This window comes from Mustela nigripes, chromosome 10 (assembly GCF_022355385.1).
Source record: "Mustela nigripes isolate SB6536 chromosome 10, MUSNIG.SB6536, whole genome shotgun sequence".
Lineage (NCBI taxonomy): Eukaryota > Metazoa > Chordata > Mammalia > Carnivora > Mustelidae > Mustela > Mustela nigripes.
This window is the reverse complement of record NC_081566.1, coordinates 38,885,722-38,905,201: the sequence shown is the minus strand read 5'-3', so window position 1 is coordinate 38,905,201 and position 19,480 is coordinate 38,885,722. Positions and strand designations below refer to the sequence as shown.

The following is a 19,480-nucleotide window of genomic DNA, read 5'->3' as shown; positions in this document are numbered from 1 at the left end:
ATCGGGCTCCCTGCATGGCTGGGAGTCTGCTTCTCCCTCTCTCTGCCTGCTGCTCTGCCTACTTGTGCTCTCTATCTCTCTATCAAATAAATAAATAAAAATTTTTTTAAAAAAAGGAAAAAATGCTGTAGCGTGGAGGTGGAGGGAATTTTAGTCACCAGCAAGAATCTCCTTCAATAAAAGTTGACAAATTCACTATTATAAATTAGAAGGGAAGCTTTCAGGGCGCTTTCAAAATATAAACCGCTAATCGTGCGATGGTTTGAAGCGAAGCACTCCGTTGGGGAGACCTGGGTTCTTACCCTTTCTTAGCCACCAAATCTGTGTGACCTTGGGTAGTTCCCCTCTCTGCGTCCCAGTGGCCTCAGTTATGAAACGGAGGTCGCATCGAGGCTGAGATTCTGCAACTCCGGGGGGCCGAGGCTCCGGCGTGGTCAGCTTCTGAGCCCTCCTCCTCCCCGAACCTCCAATCCCGCCTGCCCCCCAGCGAGCGGGTGGACGCGAGCCAAGAGGTCCCTTTAAAGGCTCAAGTCCCGCCCCTACTGCTGCCTCGAGCTTTCGATTGGTGACTGCGGAGAGGGGCGGGGCCAGGCGCGGGCCCGGCGGGACTGGGGGGCGGGTCCTGGGCCGGGCCGGCCCCCGCCCCCTTTGTTCGCGCTGCGGCGGGAGGTGGCTGCGAGGGTGGGAGGTGTGTGCGCGCGTGTGCCGCGCCGTGGGGAGCGGCGGGTCGCGCCGCGGGCTGTCAGCTAGCTGCGCGCCGCCGCCCGATGGCGCGAGGAGGCGCGCGGGCCAAGCCCCGTGAGGCCTCCCCCGGCCGCGGGTGAGCCCCTCGGCTTGCCGCCCGCTAGCATGTCACCTCCAGCCGCCGCGGCAGACTTCGCCAGCAGTGCCCGCGTCCCCGCCTCCCGCAGCCGCAGCCGCTGCCGCTGCCTGGGGCATCGGCCCCCAGACCCCCGCCCTTGATCCACGCCCAGACCCTAGAGCCGGAGGACCATGGCCGGCCAGGGGGACTGCTGCGTCAAGGTGGCCGTCAGGTAGGGACCGGTGGCGGGGCGGGGGTTGTGCGCGGAGGGGCTCCGGCTTTGTCTCGCGTGGGCGTGGGGCTGGGGGTCCACTCTGGAGCCCGCACCCGGGGAGGAGGGGCCGGCATGGGCCGGGCAGGAGGGCACCGTGCGCTGGACGGGCTGCCGCAGGAGATGGGCGGCCCGCGGGCTGCTGGAAGGTGGCTTTGTTTGGGTGGTAATTTCGGGCCCCTCTTGGGAGCCCTTAATGATCAGAAAATCGAATAAACAAGGAAATCCGGTATTTCACACCCAGCCCTGGCCCAGGCCGGAGCGTCTGTGTGTTTCCTCTTCACCTCCCCTTGGGGCTGCTGTCTCATATGGGATATTGGAGGGGGGGAAATTTTCCCTTCATCCACCCCAGTCGTCTAGTTCTGTGCTCTTGGTCCAGCTAGGAAGGCAGCACACCCGCCCTAGTAACTGGTTCTGCAGACAAAGATCGACTGAGAGCAGGGAGGAATGGAAGGGCTGGGGTGGTGCTTTGGCCTTTCATGAGGAGTCAAGGGCTTTTGGAGAGAGTACTGGCCCTGTCCCAAGAGGACATGGGGTTAGGGCAGGGAGAAAGCCGTGTATCTGAGGTTCTACCTCTGAGAGGGCAGGAGGGTGTGTCGCTGATACCCCATCTTCTGGCTCCCAGATAAAATGGAGGTAGGGTGGTGCATGGACTTATCTGGGACTTGCAGTGACATCCTGACAGAATTGAGGTGGAGAGAGGACATGGCTGGAGGGCTTCTATTGGGAGGGGCACACAGAGGTGTGAAGCAGGAAATCATGCAAAGTTGATCCATACATGTCCTTTGTGTTGGGTGGAGACGCTTACACCACATCACCTCTCCTTGGTTTTGTTTTGGGTTTTCTCTTTCAGAGGGGTCTGTTGCTGGGAGAGTGCCAATCTGAGACTGGTCCCCAAGGCAGGAATGATGGAGAAATACAACCATCTCTGCCCCAGGCCTATATGTTTGGGGTGGGGGGATTGGGTCCAGGGCTAGGGTGGGTCTCTGACACCAGTCTCTGGATTCCCTGGGTTGTAGGTGACCCAGATACCAAGAGTCCATGGAAGTCACTCTAGACAGGGCCAGAGATGACTATGGCAGAGCTTTCCCCTCCTGCCCTAGAGCAGATGCCCCCCCACAGGCATCTGGCCCATCCTCTGGAGCCCAGAGAGGAAGAGAGGATGGCTGATCGCAGCTCAGGGGTCAAGGAAGGGAGACTGAGGTGCCTCCCACTCATGCATCAGGCAGCCTCAGCAACACTTAAACAGCTTTGCTGGCCCTGAGCAGCCTGAGAGACAAAGAGGAGCCCTGCAGGTGCCTGGTGGGCTGGCTGGGGCGGGGCCAGGCTGCAGCTTAGACTGACACTGCAGCAGGATCCTGTGGAGGTCGAGGGAGGGAGGTAGGAGTGGTGGGGGGTAGGGGGAGTGAGAAATGTAAATATGACATCTGCAGCAGACTGGGAGAGTCCAAGTGCATCATAAAAGGGAAATGAAGCCCTGGCCCCACTGACTGTGAACCAGGGCTGAGAAGGAAGGGACTTAGGGTGCTTGCTCCTCCCATGGGGCTTTCCTTTAGCCTCCGTCGTCTTACAGGAGCCAGCCAAACAAAGCCCCCTCTACTACCAGCACGGTCAGCGCCCCCCAGGCTAGGCAGGGGCATGGTAAAGTGTGGGAAAGCCCCTTGGAATTGGCACTCTGTGCAGAGCCGGAGGAGAAGCTGGTGTGGCCTTCCCAGCACCACCAACAGAAGGTTTCTGAGACCCTTTCCAGGGAAGGGATTGTGCCAGCCCACTGCACCCAGTTCTTTGAGGGCAGTGGGTATCATCTCTGCTTCTCACTCAGATTGCTCTTGCAGGGTCCGGATGCCCCCACTCCTTGCCTCCCGTTGTTGATCTTGGATGGAGGGGTGGGGAGATTTGAACATCAAAAGAGCCAGACTTGAGGGGGTTTCTGGAAGGTGAGGGCCCAGCCCACTTGTCCCCTCCCACTCCAGCCTGAGCGCCTAGCCTGGCACACGCCAGACCTCAATGGGCAGCCGGCCGTGGAAGACAGACAATGCCTGGACAGAGCCCAGTTTCTAATCAAAGAGCTGAGGACAGGACAAGACTAGAGCTGGGGCTGAGACAGGGAGCAGATGGTGCTACAGAGGACTGAGGGGAGTACCCATGCTTTTGGATTCCCAGTGACCCCCCGTCCCCACCTCTGGAAGTCACTTGTCCCACCTCAAGGACCGGGTGGCCGGCTGGATTGGGGTATTGGAGTAGAGCATTGCTGGGAAAGGCCCAGGCTTTGGAATGGCCAGGGGCCCAACCTGGTGTCAGGCTCAGCTTTCTGACCTCCTAGAAGTCCTTTCTTATATCTAACTGAAGTGTTCTCTGAGCTCCCATGAGAATAACATGGCGAACCCTGGGTCCAACTCTTGGGAAAGGGAGGCCAGGAACGAGACCGACTTTGTTTGGGGTGTGTGTATGTGCGTGTGTGTGCGCGTGCGTGTGCACATGCATGCCTGTGTAAGGGGGGACGTCCTGGTGGGGACTGCTAGACTAGGTGAGAAGTGCCAGCCCAGGGCTCTTTGGCCCTATAATCTCCTTGGGAAGAGGATCAAAGCTGTCTGTCTGCAAATCTCCACAGGGCAGGCTGGGGCTGGGGGAGAGCCAGGGGATGAAACTTGCAGAACCTGGGGCTGTGGGATAAAGGGAGAAGGTCTCAGTGTGAGCAGACCCTAAAAGCCGTACCCCAGGCTTCCCTGAATTCTGGCCCATCTGGCCCTAAACCCTAGCTAGTTGTCTTTGCTCTGGAAATTCCCAGGCCAGCCCCTCTCCAGCCTGCCCTGTGATCCCTTTATCCATTAATCCCCTGTAGATAGGGAGTCAGCTCTCTGGGCCCAAGACTGGCCTGGAACCAGCCTCTCTCTACCTGAGGATGGGTGGGGGGGGTAGGGGGAAGGAGCTTTAGAAGCTGAGTTGTGCCCGGCCCCAGACTGCAACACAGACCCAGCTAATGGGGTCAGAAGGGGAAGGGGTGGCTGTTAAGAAAGGCAAGTTGGCAAAGTTGAAATTGGGGAAGGAAGCCAAGACACATGGTACATTTCCTTAAGACCCTTTCAAGCCCCCAGTTCTGAGCCCCCACCAAGAGAGGAGCCTTCCGTGGGTCCTCACCCCTCCACACACACACACCCCTATTATCTTTGCCTGGTTTCCTTAAGCTTCCTTCCTTTCTTCGGCTGGGGAGGGGAGGTCCCTCTACAGGTCCCACATCCATCTTCAGACACTCCAGAGTTGAGCAGGGGCTGGGAGCGGATGGAGGGGCACCAGCCAGGGACCCAGGGGTCAGTGTTAGATCATACTCCTGCACTCCCTCCTTTGGGCTCTCTGGCTGTAGTTATTTCTGGAGCTTCCAGCTACTTTGAAATCCTGGTCAATGTCTGTCTGCATTTTGAATCCCAAGAACTGGTGTCTTGGGAGAAACAGACCGGAGAAGACAGAGCAAACTGCGTGAAGCGGGTATATGGGTGCCTTCAGAGTCCCTCCTCTGCTCTGGTGGCCCAAGGGCAGCCAGGGCCGATCAATGCCAACAGTGGCCCATGCTGCCATCTGGGAAATCGAGGCCCAGACGGGACCTCCTGTGCCTGGAGACCTGAGAATCTTAGCAGTGGCCTCCCGCTGCAGAAATAGGGCTTATGTCATCACAAGGAAGTGGAGTGTAGTAACCACAGGCCCCGGAAACCATCCCCCCTCCGCCACCCAGCCAGCCTGCAGGCCTAGCCTGAAGCTGATTGGATCTCTGCTTTTGAAACCCTCAGAGTGGGGCTGGGGTGGGGCGGGGGCTGAGGAAGTGGCGGGGGTGACAGGAGCCTGGGGCCCTGACTCTTACTGCTCGCTCCTGGGGGCAAAGGGCAGGGCTAGGGCCAGTGCAGTTCACCCATTGGCTGGGTCTTGGCGCTTCCTTTCTGTTTGTCCTGCTGGGCCTCTGATTTACCGGCTGGAGAATGGGAAACTGGTTTGTTCTTGTTTGTTCATTTGCGAAGAGCGGTGGTGTGGATGAAGTAGAAGAGATACAGCCCATCAGGTGTTGGCTCTTAAGGAGTTGATGTGTAAAATGTTTTTAAAAGTGAGCCCTAACTTACAGTGTGCCGAGGCAGTGTCTGGTGGAGCTACAGTGAGTGAGTGTTAGGTACAGGGAAGAGTTTCCTTCCTTCCCTCCCCTCCCCTTCCTTCCTTCCTTCCTTCCCTCCCCTCCACTCCTCTCCCCTCCCCCCCCCCCCCCTCCCTTCCTCTCCTCTCCCCTCCCCTCCCTTCCTTCCTTCCTTCCCTCCCCTCCACTCCTCTCCCCTCCACTCCTTCCTCCCCTCCCTTCCTTCCTTCCTTCCTTCCTTCCCTCCCCTCCCTTCCTCTCCTCTCCCATCCCCTTCCTTCCTTCCTCTTATTTATAGCAGAAAGTATCCCAGGATGGGAAGAAGACCGAACTTGGGGGTCACGAAGCACCGTGACTTCTTGAACACTTGCCCTGTGCCAGGCAGCATGTCTACACTGCCCGGTTCCACCCCACCCTACCCCACTGGAGCCCCACCAGCTAACTGATGTTGTTGCCATTGTAAGGATGAGCAAACACTCCCAGCCAGTAAATGGAGGAGTTTAGATCAGAACCCTGGGCACTCTCCCTCCAGGCACATGCTCCTCAGACTGCTGTCAACCACCTCCCGTTACTGCTTTCATTAGCCCTTTGCTGTGAGTCGCTTTGCCTCAGTTTCTCCATATGCCCCACTGCACTGGTTGCTGTAATGGCCATGCGGGAAAAGTACTTAGGAAGGCGTCCAGTGCTCTGCAATGGGGGAACGTGTCTGAATTTCCTTTTCTGGGATTGCTTAGCATAGAGCTGCCTGTTCCCCGCTCCAGCCATGCTGTTCGCTCTTGTGTTTGGGGAACTTCTCCCTTGCCAGGGGGTAGAAGTCTGCCTGTTCTCTCTTTCCTTCGCTCCATACTGCTGCCCCTGGAATTGATTTTCCTGCCTGAGTCCCGTCTTGCCACTCTCTAGGAAAGGAAATTCTGGGGGCAGCCCATTTTCCTCTTGCTATCCCTACAAACCCCCACACCAGTCACAGGGCAGAGCCCCGGGTGTTCTGGGTCTCCTCGACTCTCATTTTACCCTCTAGACATGGCTGCCCTTTGGGGAAAGCTCAGGAGGGGTACTGAGAGGCCGCTGGGCTGGGGAGAAGAGGCAGCTTCCACGCCCTGGGAGGGGAGCCAGGCTGGGGCTGGTCAGCCTCGGCTCCAGAGGGTTACCCTTCCGTCCCTCTGGGCTGGGGGTGGTGGAGATCTGTGGGAAGGGCTGTGAAGCCCCATGGCGGGTGGGGGACCTGTGGGTGGCAGTGTCCTGAGCCCTGAAATACTCCCTCTTTACCTCTGGCTGCTCTGGGTGTGGAAGGGAGGCAGTGCGTGGTCCCCTGGCCCCAGATACCCGAGTCCCTATCCCTCCGCCTTGTGCGGTGGAAGTCCACCATCAGAGCAGTGGTGGCGGCCACTTGTCATCTCTCTAGGCTGGCTGGTCCTGCCTGACCCTGGAGTTAAGGTGCCTTGAAGAGAGCCTGGGAGTGGGCACTGAGGACTGAGGACCAAGGGCCAGGGTGCTGGGGGAGAGGCTCGTCGCCCTCCCTAGCCAGCTGCTTGGAGGCCAGCCACCTGTTGCTCTGCATTCCTCAGCAGGCGAGCATCCCCAGGGCCCGTTCCCACTGAGCTGTCCTCCACATGAAGCACATGCCACCACAGCTCTGGGCGCTCCCTGCTCAGCCCCGACTCTGCAGAGTCTCCAGTCTCCTGGGAGGTCATGGGAAACCCCTGCCAGATGCCCCGAGAAGGGAGTGGGACGGGAGAGCCAAGCTGGAACGCAGCTGAGCCGAGCTTCCCTGAGCCAGGCTCGCCCCTCTCCCCGGGCCCCTGCAGCCCAGGAGTCAGACCCACAGGAGTCAGACCAGTGGCTCAGGCAGCTCCTGGCTACTGCTCACAGCAGGGCGGGCTGGTCTCTCCAGTTTAGGATGGGGCCTGGCTCCCTCCCTCAGCTTCTCCTAGCTCTGCTCCCCAGCCTCTGACCCCTCGCCCTACTCTGCTGGGCCTGCTTCAGCCTCTCAGGGGGTGTCGTGGGGCACAGCTGAGATCGTGATACCCTAGGGGCCATGAAGAAGACTCTACCTCGGGTTCCCTCCCCTGGTGGATTGCCTGTCCCTGGTTGTGATGCAGAAGCTAGTGGTCATGACTTGGATAAACTGAAAGAGAAAGTCGAGGACATCTGAAGAAAGAGTGGGGGCTGAACCCCGGGTGCCCTGAATCAATACCTCAAGGCATTGTCTTGGAGTGTCCATACCCTTGCCCTGTGCACTTGAGAACGTGTTTGGGGGCAGAAGTCAAGCATAAGGGGTTGACAGACCCATTTCACCAGATCTGCTAGGGCCTCATAAACCCATGCTTTTCGACCCCACAATACAAAGCCTCCTTGTTTGGGGGTCTTTTCCCTGAGGGCAGTCTCAGGAGGACTGTGCTGGGGGGAGTGTCTTAGAGGCCAGGAGAAGGTCCAGTGACAGGGCGACAAGACCCTCTGGCTATCCCAGGGCTCCCGTGTCTCCCCACTGTATCCCTGCAGCTAAAAGACCCAGCACCCCACACTGGGTCTCCCCACTAGAGAGGAGTAGCCTCTCTGGGAAGATGCCTTCTCTGGGCTAAGTCAGCTAAAAGGCCCCGGGTGTCTGGGAGCCAGACTCCCCTGAGAGAGCCGGGATTTTGCTTCCAGCCTCCTTCCCCAGAGCTGGCAGGCTGCCAGTGGGGAGGAGGAGGAGCGGATGCTCATTAGAGTGGGGGTGTAGACGCCCTCTTTCTGCTGCTGGGGAGAGTTGCCTTCCTCTGGCAGGCAAGCAGCTCCTGGGTTCTTGGCTCCGTGCTTCTCCATGCTCTGGGCCTCCACTCTCAGTTCTACAAAACGGGGGAAATGCTTTCCCGACAGAGTGCTCGTGGCGCTGCTGGCAGCTGTCGGTAGGATCAGTCCAGGGATTCTCTGAGGGGATCATTTTTCCCCAGTGCAACCTCCCTCCTGCCCTGGTGCGGGGCTGCTCAGTGGAGGCAGCCGGATTGGGCAGGGGCAGGCTTGGCTTGCATTTCATTTCCACCATTACAAATGGCGTGACTTTGGGCTGGTGAAATTTCACTTTTCCCAGCCTCAGTAAAATGAGGCGAATGCCCCTTGCTCCCCAGGGCTGTTATAACTCATTACATGTGTTCCTGCATGCATATGAGCTTGACACATAGGTTCTCAAAACATGTTAGGTGTTGTCCTGATCAGGGGTGGAAAAAGCACAGAAGCAGCAAGAATGGTATCGGTGACTATGATTTCTCAGGAAAAAGATTCCCAAGAATCCCAGGCTCCCCTTGCCCCCAGCTTAGTGAGCTTTGCAAGCAGGAAGTTCTTTTTGCTGGTTTATCTAAATCCCTCCTGCTGTAGCTGAGTTCCCCTTTGATCTGTCACTGATGAGGAAGAGCTGGTCCCTGGCAGGTCACAGAGTGGCTCAGTGACTCAGTGTGCCAGGCAGACTGGAGGTCATGGCGCTCCTCTCTGTGTCCCCTGCTTCTCTGCCTACCCACCCCCCCAACTTGCGCACAACAGCTCAGCTCCAGTTGAGCCTGGGAGGCTGGAGCCAGGCAAACCACCTGGGGTTGGGCAGAAGGAAAGTCATGGAATCTGGCCAACCTCAGGCTTGGGGGCAGCGCACTTAGGGACCAGGGAGGGGATGAACTTCCTCATTTCTCTGTTTCTCCTTGGGGCCGTTACACTAGCCTGTGGGAGCTCCTTTTCAGGATTCCAGAAAGGTACCAAGGGTCCTGTAGAAGAAAAGGGCAGAGAGGCTTCTACCCCTCCCCCCTCCCCGGGCTTCTTCCAAAGGGGCTGGTTATCATGGTGTTTTTGGCCATTAGAGGGGTGATTCCAGCCTAAGTCCCTGGTTCTTCTCAAAGCCTTTGAGGGAGAGTCTGGTAAGAGGTTGTCTCCCAGCCTGGAAGTCCCCAAAGTGCAGATTACTCACAAGTGGGCAGCTAGCTGTGCGTGCTAGTTCTCTCCAGCTCTCCCGGGTTGACTCTTTGGGGCTGATGGCTGGTAGAGGTAATCTTCCTAGAAGACCTTCTTATTAATACCTATGTGACCTTGAACCCAGTTAATTTCCTCTGAACTCTCCTTTGTAAACTAGGAACAAGAACACCCCCATTAGAGTGAAATGATTTGTGTAATGATGTAGCGCGCAAAGCTTCGTAGGCACAGAGTCTAGCAAAAAGGCAGCCTTGCTCTGTATGTGTGGGAACTTACTAACTGGGGAAGTTGAGTAAGCAGAGCTGTGAAGGGGTTCCAGGGGCTAGCAAAGAAAGGCGTCAGGAATCACAGACCTCTGCAACAGTTCTTGGGTATAATGATACCATTATTTTAATATCACAGCTTGTGACCTCTCAGTGACAAAACTCTTCGAAGAGGAAAGGCCTGGGGTTGCACCCTTAGAGCTCCGGGAGCTCCTAACTAACTGGGGGACAACTCAAGAGCCCTGGGAGAGGCCTTAGCCGGCTGATTGGGTGTGACTAACTTCACCTGAGACGCTGAATCCACCCTTAGGAGCCCAAGGTCATTGAGCGGAGCCCCTCGGGGGTAGTGATTGGCTGGCTTTCTGTGACGTCACTGAGGAGGGGTTGGAGTGAGGGAGTTAGCCCCATCCTCCTCCGTCCCCAGCCCTCCTACCCGCCCGGCGCGGGTCGGGTTTGGGGCTCTGGGCACGTTACCCTCGCAAAAGGAGTTGTTCTCCTTGGCAGACCTTCAGCGCCCCGCAGGGCCTGCCTCCTCCCAGTCTGCTCTGTCCTCCCCTTCCGCCCCGTCCTCCTGGCTTCCCGCAGCGCCCGGCTCGGGTTCGCGGCCTTTGTCCCGCCGTCGCCGCCCGGGCACCGACGGGTGCGGGGCCGGGCCCGAGCCGTCCGCGTGTCCCTCGGCCCGGGTGCCCGCTTCTCCGGCGGTGGGGGAGGGATAGGAAAATACCCACATCACACCAGCTCCCGCTCAATTGTGGGCAGAGGAAGCTCAGCAGCTACGCGCCCGTGCCAGATCCTGCCTCTGAAAAGCCCTGGGCCCTTTCTCCTCGCTCTCGCGCCCGCTCCCACCGCCGCTCGGGCTGCGGGTTGCCAAGTGGCAAATAGACCGGGCTCTGTTCAGGGAGATTCCGGGAGCCTTTCTGCGCGGGGCTGGCCGGCCCCGCCCCCTTCGCTCCCGGCCCAAGAGACAGAGGGTGGCTTTGCAGGCGTGAGGCTTGGGGTGAGATTCTGGAGGGCCCTGAACAGAAATGATACTGGGTGTGTGGTCGAGCTGGCGCGTGGGGCCACAGTTTGCCGATTTGAGTTTTTCCAATATTAAATTATAATTTATCTTGATTACTGAGTGTCTTTGTACCCCGTGAAGTTTTGCATCTGTGGCAAATACCTCACCTCGTCATAGTCCTGGGTCTGGTAGCTCCTGGGGTCTGTGGTTTATTTGCAAAACCCTAGAAACTGGTTTCCAACCCTGACCACCCCTGTCCGCCCCCCCCCCCCCCACCCAGGCCCCTAGGAAGGACCAGGGCTGTAGTGGTTCCCATCCCTGCCACCCTGCCCTAATTTAAAAGGAAGTGGCCACCTTCCCCGTATCCCCTTATCTGGGATGCAGTTGGGCTGGCTGAGGCCTCTGCTACTTTGAGGGCAACCCACAGAAGTGACCTCACCCAGGGTGGGGCCAGGAGAGGAAGCTACTGGAGGGGAAGGTGATGGAATTCTTAGAAAGTTAAAACTGGGAAGAGATCATCCAGGTCATCCAGGACTTAGGAGGATGCAGCAGCTCCTCGACAAGAAGAGGGTGGGGGCAGAGGCTTGTCCAGGACCCCGGACTTGATCTCCCAGCCCTCTGGTCTCCTACCTGTGGAGTGTGGGTTTGAATGCTCTGCTGGGCAGGCAGGGTGTGATGGAGTGAGCCCCAGGGCACACTGTCTGCCCCTGCTGGATGGCAAACCCTGAGCACATAGAGCAGGATTCCTTCCAGAGTGCCTCCCTGGCTCTGGCGGTGGTTCTGTGGGAGGAAGCTTATCTGTCCATGTGGGGATGAAGAGTGTCCTGGGCCGGAGGTAGCTGGAGAAGCAGAAGAGCCTGTAGGTTTCATAGGCAGACCAGGAATGGATGCCCATCTTCACAGTATTTACTGTGTGTGTGTGACTTTAACTACTTCAAGCCTCAACTTTCCTCTCTGAAAAATGGGCATCAAAAGCCCTAGCTCACTGCTAACTTAACTCACTTAAGTGAGTTAGTCTATGGCAGGTGCCTGGCCCAGCTAGCTCATGGAAAGCACACATAAAATCTTAATTCTATTTTTCTTCTACCTCCAGTAACCTCCAGTTACTCATTCAAGTCCCATTCCTGGGACTAACACTCTCCCTCATCCAGGTCAGTTGCTTTGGGAACTAGTGACTCTTAGCTGAGCCCATGTCCTTGGTTTCCTAGTGGGTACCTTTCTCTCTGAGTAAGCACCCTGGTGCTTTGCGTGGGCCAGCATGGGGTAGTGGGGGACCCTCGCTGTAAATGTGTTGGGCCTCATGCCCCAGGATGAGGGCCCCGGGATGAATGCCTGACTGACTGCACAATTCCCGGACCCTAAAGTTCTGGAGCCCCTCTTCTCCATCATCCTTCCCAGACTACTCTTCTCCCGCTCTCTTGCTCCCGGCAGGTGGGCTCCCCCTTATTCTTGGGGCTGGCTGTTGCAGGAGAAGCAGCCCCTCTCACGGACCGACTCTGCCAGGCAGAGCTGCTGCTCCCCCTCCCCTGCTCCCACTGTCTCCAGGGATCTTGATTTGATTTCCTCCAATCACCAGCATTGCCATCTGACTGGGGTAATTAAATGGTATTTGAATTGGATCCAGAAATCCTATCACAAGCAGCCCACATGGTAGGGAGGGTGTCTTCTGGAGTTGGTGCTGGCCAGCAATGCTGGAAGCTCCTCAGAGCTTTCCCTGGCCAGACCCTTGGTTCACCTGGGAGCACCTGGATGCCCTGGGCAGTGAGTATTTGGTCCTGGGTCCCGGAGGCCTGGGGGTAGAGCCAGCTCTGAGGACCAGAGCTCCAGCTTCCTACCTGGCGCCTTGTGTGCAGGGCCACGCCCCCTCTGGAGTTGCTGCCTGCTGTCTCCCTGTGTCTGTGAGCCGTTCTATCCCCCAGGCCCCCTGAGCCCTGCCCTTACTGACACAGTAGCATAGAAATAGCAGAGAGGTCGTGCACACGCTGTTCAAGCCCCGCTCTGCCCCTTACCATCTATGACTGGCTGGGCACTGTCTCATTTCCTCCCCTACAAACCAGGATCGTAGCATTCACCACCACAGGTGTTCTCTTGAGGATCAAGAGTCAGTATATGTCAGTGCTTAGACACCCCCGGGTATGTAGTGAGTGCGAATTTGTGTCAGTTGCCACTACTAGAGGTCGAAGTAGGAGAACTGCTGGCCCAGACCTCTTACTGGTGAGTCAAGTTTCTGGTCTGTGGGTTCCAGAGAGAATGAGCAAGAATGAGCTGCTCCCTTTCCAGTCAGAAACCAGTTCAAGGGGACACCGAGAGGCTTCGCTCTAATTTCAACTTGATCCAGAACAACTGGAGAGCGTGCATGAAGGTGGTGACCCTCCATTCCTGTCAGCCTCAATGAGAGAGAGCCATGGACCTGTGAGGACCCGTTGACACCTAAGGGAAAGCACTTGCGAGGAAAACCCAGTCTACCATCTACGGTGTGGACTTGGCCTGGTGTAGCCAACTACCCGCCCCCCACGCTCCCCTGGGACGTACCCCCTCTTCAGTCCCCTTTGGCCCTCTCGCAGCAAAGTGCAGGCAACAGCCTGAGGGGAGCACCTCTCCTGGCCTGAAGCTCTGAGTGGGCCTTGGGGACTGGGGCAGCCCCAGACAGGGACAGGATGGCGACTTGGTGGCCCTTGCTCTGTGGCGAGGTCCCCCTCGGCCCTGGATGCATGCTGGCCTGGCCCTCTCACTCTTTTCTTCTCTTGGTAAATGTTGGCTTTGGGAAAGGGAGCCTGACAAGCAGCTCATTGTGAGTGCCTGGCTGATAGGGCTGGCTTGTGTGAGCCCATGAGCATTAGCGCCTAGTACTCCCCCCCACCTCCCCTTTTACTTTAGGCATTTGGGAAGTGCTTTTCTGCCTGTCCCTACAGCGCATGCTCACTGGCTCAGGCTTGGTTGCCATGGGGACCTTGTCATGGCAATGGCTGCTTAGAAGAGGGAGAAGAAGTGGCTGGATGGAGATAGCCCTATCTATGGCCGGCTCCCACTCAGCCCTGGTGCCACTTTCCTTCCTCTTGTAAGGGAGCCCCCCGGGGGCTGGGGTCGGACCCCTCCCATGGCTGACCTTGTGTCCCTTGTTGGGGTCCCCGCCCTTCTAAGCTGACTTTTGGCTTGACCTGGTCTGGCCCCCTTGGCTCCTGGAGAGGAACGAGAGTTGGTGCCTGAGAATGTTCTGCCAGGCTCTGGCATCTTACAGGGGGCTCCGCAGCTGGATGTAGGCCTTGGCAGAAGCTGTGGTCTGCTCTTTAATTCAGTACTGGGGGGGTGGGGGCAGCCAGGCTTATCCCTCCTGTCCGCACCCTGGTGTTGAGCCTTACCTCCCAGAAAGAGGCAAGCTGTCTTCTCTTCCTGATCTTTGGGACACTGATTTCTAGGGCTCTCCATTCAATCAGGTGTGTGGGGGGCGCTCTGATGTCAGACCGGGGGGTTGGTTCTGTCAGGCCCCCCGGTACAATCTTGGGCAAGTCACTTAAACTCTGTCAGCCTCCATTCTCTCATCTGTAAAATTGGGCAAATAATACGTACCTCACAGATTTATAGTGGAGAAGACATGAACTCGTTTACGTAAAATACTTTTAACCCAGGTCCCCTATACGTAGAGCACTTGAAAAAATGTTAGCAACTCAGTAAATGTTTGGGTGGAGTAGATATTAGTCTTGCTCTTATTATTATTGTATTGTTACAAAAGTTGCCTTTGTCCTCTGGGGAGGCTCCTAAGCTTCCTTCCTTCTCTCCAGCTTGTGGGGGCTGGAGGGGGCCTGGGGACGTGGAAGCTTGGCAGGCAGCGTGAGGGTGGAGGGCTGCAGCTGTCCCCGGCTGGCCGGGTCTGACCCAGGGCTCTCCCCTTCGCCGGGCAGGATTCGGCCCCAGCTGTCAAAGGAGAAGATTGAGGGCTGTCACATCTGTACCTCTGTCACCCCCGGGGAGCCCCAGGTCCTTCTGGGGAAGGACAAGGCCTTCACCTATGACTTTGTCTTCGACCTGGACACCTGGCAGGAACAGATCTATTCGACCTGTGTGAGCAAGCTCATCGAGGGCTGCTTCGAGGGCTACAATGCCACAGTGCTGGCCTATGGGCAGGTAAGCCGCCTCCGCTCCCACAGGGGACCCCTCCAACCCTTGTCTCCCCAGCTGGTGGGAGAGAGCGCCCCGTCCCCTTTCAGACCTGTTGAGATGGTGGTGCGGTTCTTTCTGTTGTCCCAGCGTGTGTCACGCTGCTAGTTATCGGAGGAAGGCTGTCCCTCCGAGGAGACTCCCCCAGGGTGTGGCTTTGGGACCAGAAGGGGTGGGTGACCTTGGAGGGGAGGTACATGGTAAGGGAAGTCCACCTGACCTGGGGTCCCGCCCTTGCCGGTGGTCCCCCCGAGGGTGCTGACCCCCTCCTTCCATCCATGCCGATGCAGACAGGGGCCGGGAAGACATACACGATGGGCACCGGCTTCGACACGGTGACATCGGAGGAGGAGCAAGGCATCATTCCAAGGGCCATAGCACACCTCTTTGGGGGCATTGCCGAGCGCAAGCGGCGGGCGCAGGAGCAGGGTGTGGCCGGGCCTGAGTTCAAAGTCAGCGCTCAGTTCCTGGAGGTATGTGGCCTTGTGGTGGGGGCAGGAGGGAGATTTGGGGGACAGCAAGACCATGGAGTTTGGGCTTACCCTCAGGACAGTGGAATGAGCCTAGGAGAGCCCCGGCAACTTCTCCAGCTGCTGAGTACCCTGCTGCTGGAAATACCCAAGCAAGAGCTAGAAGACCACTGGGTGGGACACTCTGCAGAGGCTTCCTGTGTTAGATGGGGCTTGAGTTACTGAGAACCGTCAAGATCTCTTCAAACCCTGACTGACTCTCAGCTCTGACACTTATTAGCTGTCTGTCCTCAGGCCACTGCATGATGGCTGTAGTATCTCTTTCCTTACAGGTGTTATGAGAATGGCACGGAAGCACGTGCCTGGCACACAGTGAGAACTCTGGTTCCTGCCCATCCTCTGGCCTCGGCCAGTTTGCCTCAGAACAGCCTGCCCTACCCCTTTCTGGCTGAGGTTCTTACGGACCCTCGGAGTCTTCTCTGACCTCAGGGCAGGGAGGTCCTCCAGAAGGCAACTGGTCCTGCCTCTCTCTGGGAGAACGTCTTTGTGCCAAGGCCAGGCTTTTGACATCTGGGGACTTTGCGGGTAGAGGGAGGAGTCTTTGGCCTATCACGGGGCCTCTCAAAAAGGTCTCTAAGAAAGCAGGTTTTCCTGGCTACTTGTCATGAAAGCCTGACTTGACCAGGCTCCTCCTTTAGGACACTCGAACCAGGTAGCTTCAGTTCTCAGCATCTGAAATCCCAACCCAGTGACTCCCTGGGTTCTGGGCCATTTGCTGGGGATGGGACTGTCCTGAGCTCTGACTGTACCCAAGTTGTCCTCAGAGGGAGAGGTGTGGCTCCAGCCCTCTTTAGGGCTTCCGTGGCCCACCCTGCCCACTGCCCCACTGTGACTCCTTCCTGGGCACTAAGAGTGGCTTCTTTCCCTTTAGGGGACCCTGTATTTCAGACTGGAGAGTTTTTCCTTGTCCTCCTGGACTTTTGCTTCTGATAAAGTGACTTCCTATGTGTATGTGTGTGTGTGTGTGTGTGTGTGCGTGTGCGCACGTTTTCTACTGCTGTGTATCTTTATAAGCTTTTCCATCCCTTTGTTTTCTTCTTTTCTCTATCCTATTGCCATGGGGATCCCCAAAAAGTAGGGCAGTGCCTAGAAAACTCATGCCGAAGGGTGAATCACAAGGGGTTAAATGATGCCAGTGCGTCTGTCTCAACAGACAGACAGACACCATGGCACCCACATCTGCACCAGTCCCTTCCGTTTCCCCTTCCCCTTCCGGTGGAGTATTTCTGTCCCTTTGAGGCATCAAAGCCTCGTATGTCGGATGTCGGAGGGCTGCAGCCCGCCCCTCCCCCACAGGATTCTGCTGGCTGCTGACCAAGCTGCCCTGTCCCTTTTCCCCACTTCCGAGCCTCTGCTCTCTGCCTGGGGAGTATCCCAGCCCTTCAGCAGGTGAAGCTGTCCCTGCCGGTGATTCCACACAGGAATCTCCAAGGCTGAGACCATGTGAAATAAGGTGGCTACTCCTGGCCAAGCCACCACCTCCCCCCATCCAGGTGATCTCTCCAGACTCTCCCCAGGGATACCAGTCCCCAGTGGCAATGCTCTCAGTGCCCACATTGCTCCCCTACTGGGAGATTGTCCTCACCTCCAACCCCTAGGGACCATCAGGATTGAAACACGCTCAGCTTGTCCCCTCCCTCATCCGAAACCATGTCCCCACCCCTTTCCCCAGCCTAGCAACAAACATAATAGTCGGCCTGATTGATTTATGGTCTTATCTTCCTCATCTGCACCTAGGACCTGAGTCCCCTTGTCCCTTTAGATCGTTAGTCCCCTGACAAGACCGAAAGCTGCTGAATGCTGGTTCTTTGGGGAGGGAGTGGAAGCATTACCTCACTATATAGTTCAGCCCAGGACCCAGCTGCCCTCCAAGGGGACCAGGGTCTGCAAGTTCGTTTCCCAGAGCCTCAGTTTCCACATCTGTTTATAAACCTGGGAAAGCCCCCTTGGAGGCCCTGCACCACGTGTCGCATGCACCCAGCAGCCATTTTCGCCCCCGCACAGCTCTACAATGAGGAGATCCTTGACCTGTTTGACAGCACTCGTGACCCTGATGCCCGCCACCGCAGGTCCAACATCAAGATTCACGAGGATGGGAATGGTGGCATCTACACCACGGGTGTCACTTCCCGCCTCATCAACTCCCAGGAAGAGGTGAGCACCCACCGGAAGTCCAGGCCAGGCAGGGCCCGGCTCCAAGGCTCAGCTCATGCCCTCACTTGTGCCCCCTTCCGCAGCTGATCCAGTGCCTAAAGCAGGGGGCCCTGTCCCGCACCACGGCCAGCACCCAGATGAACGTGCAGAGCTCGCGCTCACACGCCATCTTCACTATCCATGTGTGCCAGATGCGCATGTGCACCCAGCCGGACCCCGTAAGGAATCCATGGGGGCTCGGGAGCTGGTGTAGTGGTGGGGGGGCTTCTCGGAGGGGGGCAGAAGAGGAGGGGGCCATGGATCCAAAGCTAGCAAATTAGGGGTTGGGGTTTGCTTTGGCCACTTGTGGATTTTTCTTTCTCTTTTTTCTTAAGCCTCAGTCCCCCAACCTGTACAATGGGATAACCATACCCCTATGGTTGTGAGGCTTGCATGAGAATCGGGCATGTGCAAGTACTGTGCACACTGTCAGATGCTGTCACGTGCCGGGGAAGGGGAGGGGCAGCCTGCCCTCCCAGCCCCGAATCCCCCCCAGATGGCACTCCTGAGGGACCAGGACTGAGAGCCGAGGAGCTGCAAGGCCAGGTGAGGGCCAAGTAAATCAGCTGCCAACTTCTGCTGCAGGTGAACCAGGTGGTGACCGGGCTTCCAGAGGGCACCGCTCCCACCAGTGAGTATGAGACGCTCACTGCTAAGTTTCACTTTGTGGACCTGGCTGGCTCAGAGCGGCTGAAACGGACGGGGGCCACCGGCGAGCGGGCCAAGGAGGGCATCTCCATCAACTGCGGGCTGGTAGGCACTCTGCAGGTCACCAGCCCCAGCGGCCTGCACAGCTCAGACCCTTTCCAGACCCTCCAGGCCCACGGCTGCCTTGTCCTCCCTATGCCTCTTGCTGGCTACTAGCCAGCGCACCCATATATCCCTATTATTAGGCATTTGGTCCTCTGTCCTTCCCCTTGCCCCCAACCTCTTGAGTTCTCAAACGATCACATCTGCACATAAACCCTATCAGGGAGCTTGAGGGCTGCTGGGTCATCAAGGCAGGTAAAGATGGCTCAGGCTGTCCTGTGTCCACTCCCCCTGTCCCTGCGTGTCTCTCAAGTGCCAGGGTCTGTCTCCCACAGCTGGCCTTGGGCAACGTGATCAGCGCCTTGGGGGACCAGAGCAAGAAGGTGGTGCACGTGCCATACAGGGACTCGAAGCTCACTCGGCTCCTCCAGGACTCGCTGGGGGGCAACAGGTACCCTACAGCCAACATCCAGGGAAGGGACAGGGGAGGCAGGACCCTGCTGGAAAATCCTGATGAGGGCCTGGTGGAAGAGGAGGCCTTCCTACTGCAGGCTGTGGGCTTGGGAGACAGGAGCCTTGAGATGCCATATGACCTTTGGCTAGTATGGTCAGACTCAGTTTCCCTGTCTACACAGCAGGGAGAGATAGTCTTGAAGTGATAGAGCCCAAATGAAGTAATGGATGGAAGCCACTAAGAAAATACAGAGCTGTGACCAGCAGGGATGTATCACACTGCCGGCTGCCTTCACTGTGGGTCACCCTGTGGCCAGGTGGTCCAGAGTCCCATGTCCCAGGTGCTTGCCCTGGTGAATGCCCAGGTCCTTAGGGCATTAAGGCAGTATGGGAATGTGTTGGGAGCAGGAGCTATACCCTGTAGCAATGCTTCTGGGGGCTGGGCTGAGTCCCTCGCACCTCACTCTCCTACCGCACCCCTCCAGCCAGACCATCATGATTGCCTGTGTGAGCCCCTCAGACCGGGACTTCATGGAGACGCTCAACACACTCAAGTATGCCAACCGGGCCCGCAACATCAAGAACAAGGTGGTGGTGAACCAGGACAAGACGAGCCAGCAGATCAGCGCCCTGCGGGCCGAGATTGCTCGCCTGCAGATGGAGCTGATGGAGTATAAGGCGGTGAGCACGGTCCCAGGCACGGTGGGCCCCAGTTCTTCGGCGCACCCCCTTCCTCGCCCTCCCCTCCTCCCATTCGCTGCTTCCTGCGTATTGACTGTATGTCGGCCATGATGGGGGGCTCACCTGAGTGAGTTGAGCACAGTCAGAGCCCCCAAGGTTTTAGCACCCTAAGAGAAAGGAGGGCACTCAGCTGTTCCTTAGCTCTGATGCAGAGGACAAATGCCCTGCCTGGTGTTTTCATGTCCGCTGAATATGCTGCATTGGACCATATGAGATTCCTAGGCTGGGGTGCAGAATCAGAATAATCAATGGGGACCACATGAGCCGTCTAGTGTGTC

At 57.5% G+C, this 19,480-nt stretch overlaps 1 protein-coding gene across 4 annotated transcripts in view; it reads left to right on the top strand.

Annotated features, from left to right (window-relative positions):
* Positions 1–729: 729 nt before the first annotated feature.
* KIF21B (kinesin family member 21B) overlaps positions 730–19,480 on the top strand; it is a 48,082-nt gene continuing 29,331 nt past the window's right edge. For all 4 annotated transcript variants that reach the window (XR_009406648.1, XR_009406647.1, XM_059413072.1 and 1 more), the window contains exons 1-8: positions 730–1,034; positions 14,280–14,502; positions 14,826–15,008; positions 17,070–17,219; positions 17,303–17,437; positions 17,844–18,011; positions 18,344–18,459; positions 18,947–19,142. Coding sequence is in view for 2 of the 4 variants with exons in the window: in XM_059413072.1 (XP_059269055.1) it covers positions 994–1,034; positions 14,280–14,502; positions 14,826–15,008; positions 17,070–17,219; positions 17,303–17,437; positions 17,844–18,011; positions 18,344–18,459; positions 18,947–19,142 (1,212 nt within the window). In the remaining 2 variants the exon portion in view is untranslated. The remainder of the gene's footprint in view (positions 1,035–14,279; positions 14,503–14,825; positions 15,009–17,069; positions 17,220–17,302; positions 17,438–17,843; positions 18,012–18,343; positions 18,460–18,946; positions 19,143–19,480) is intronic.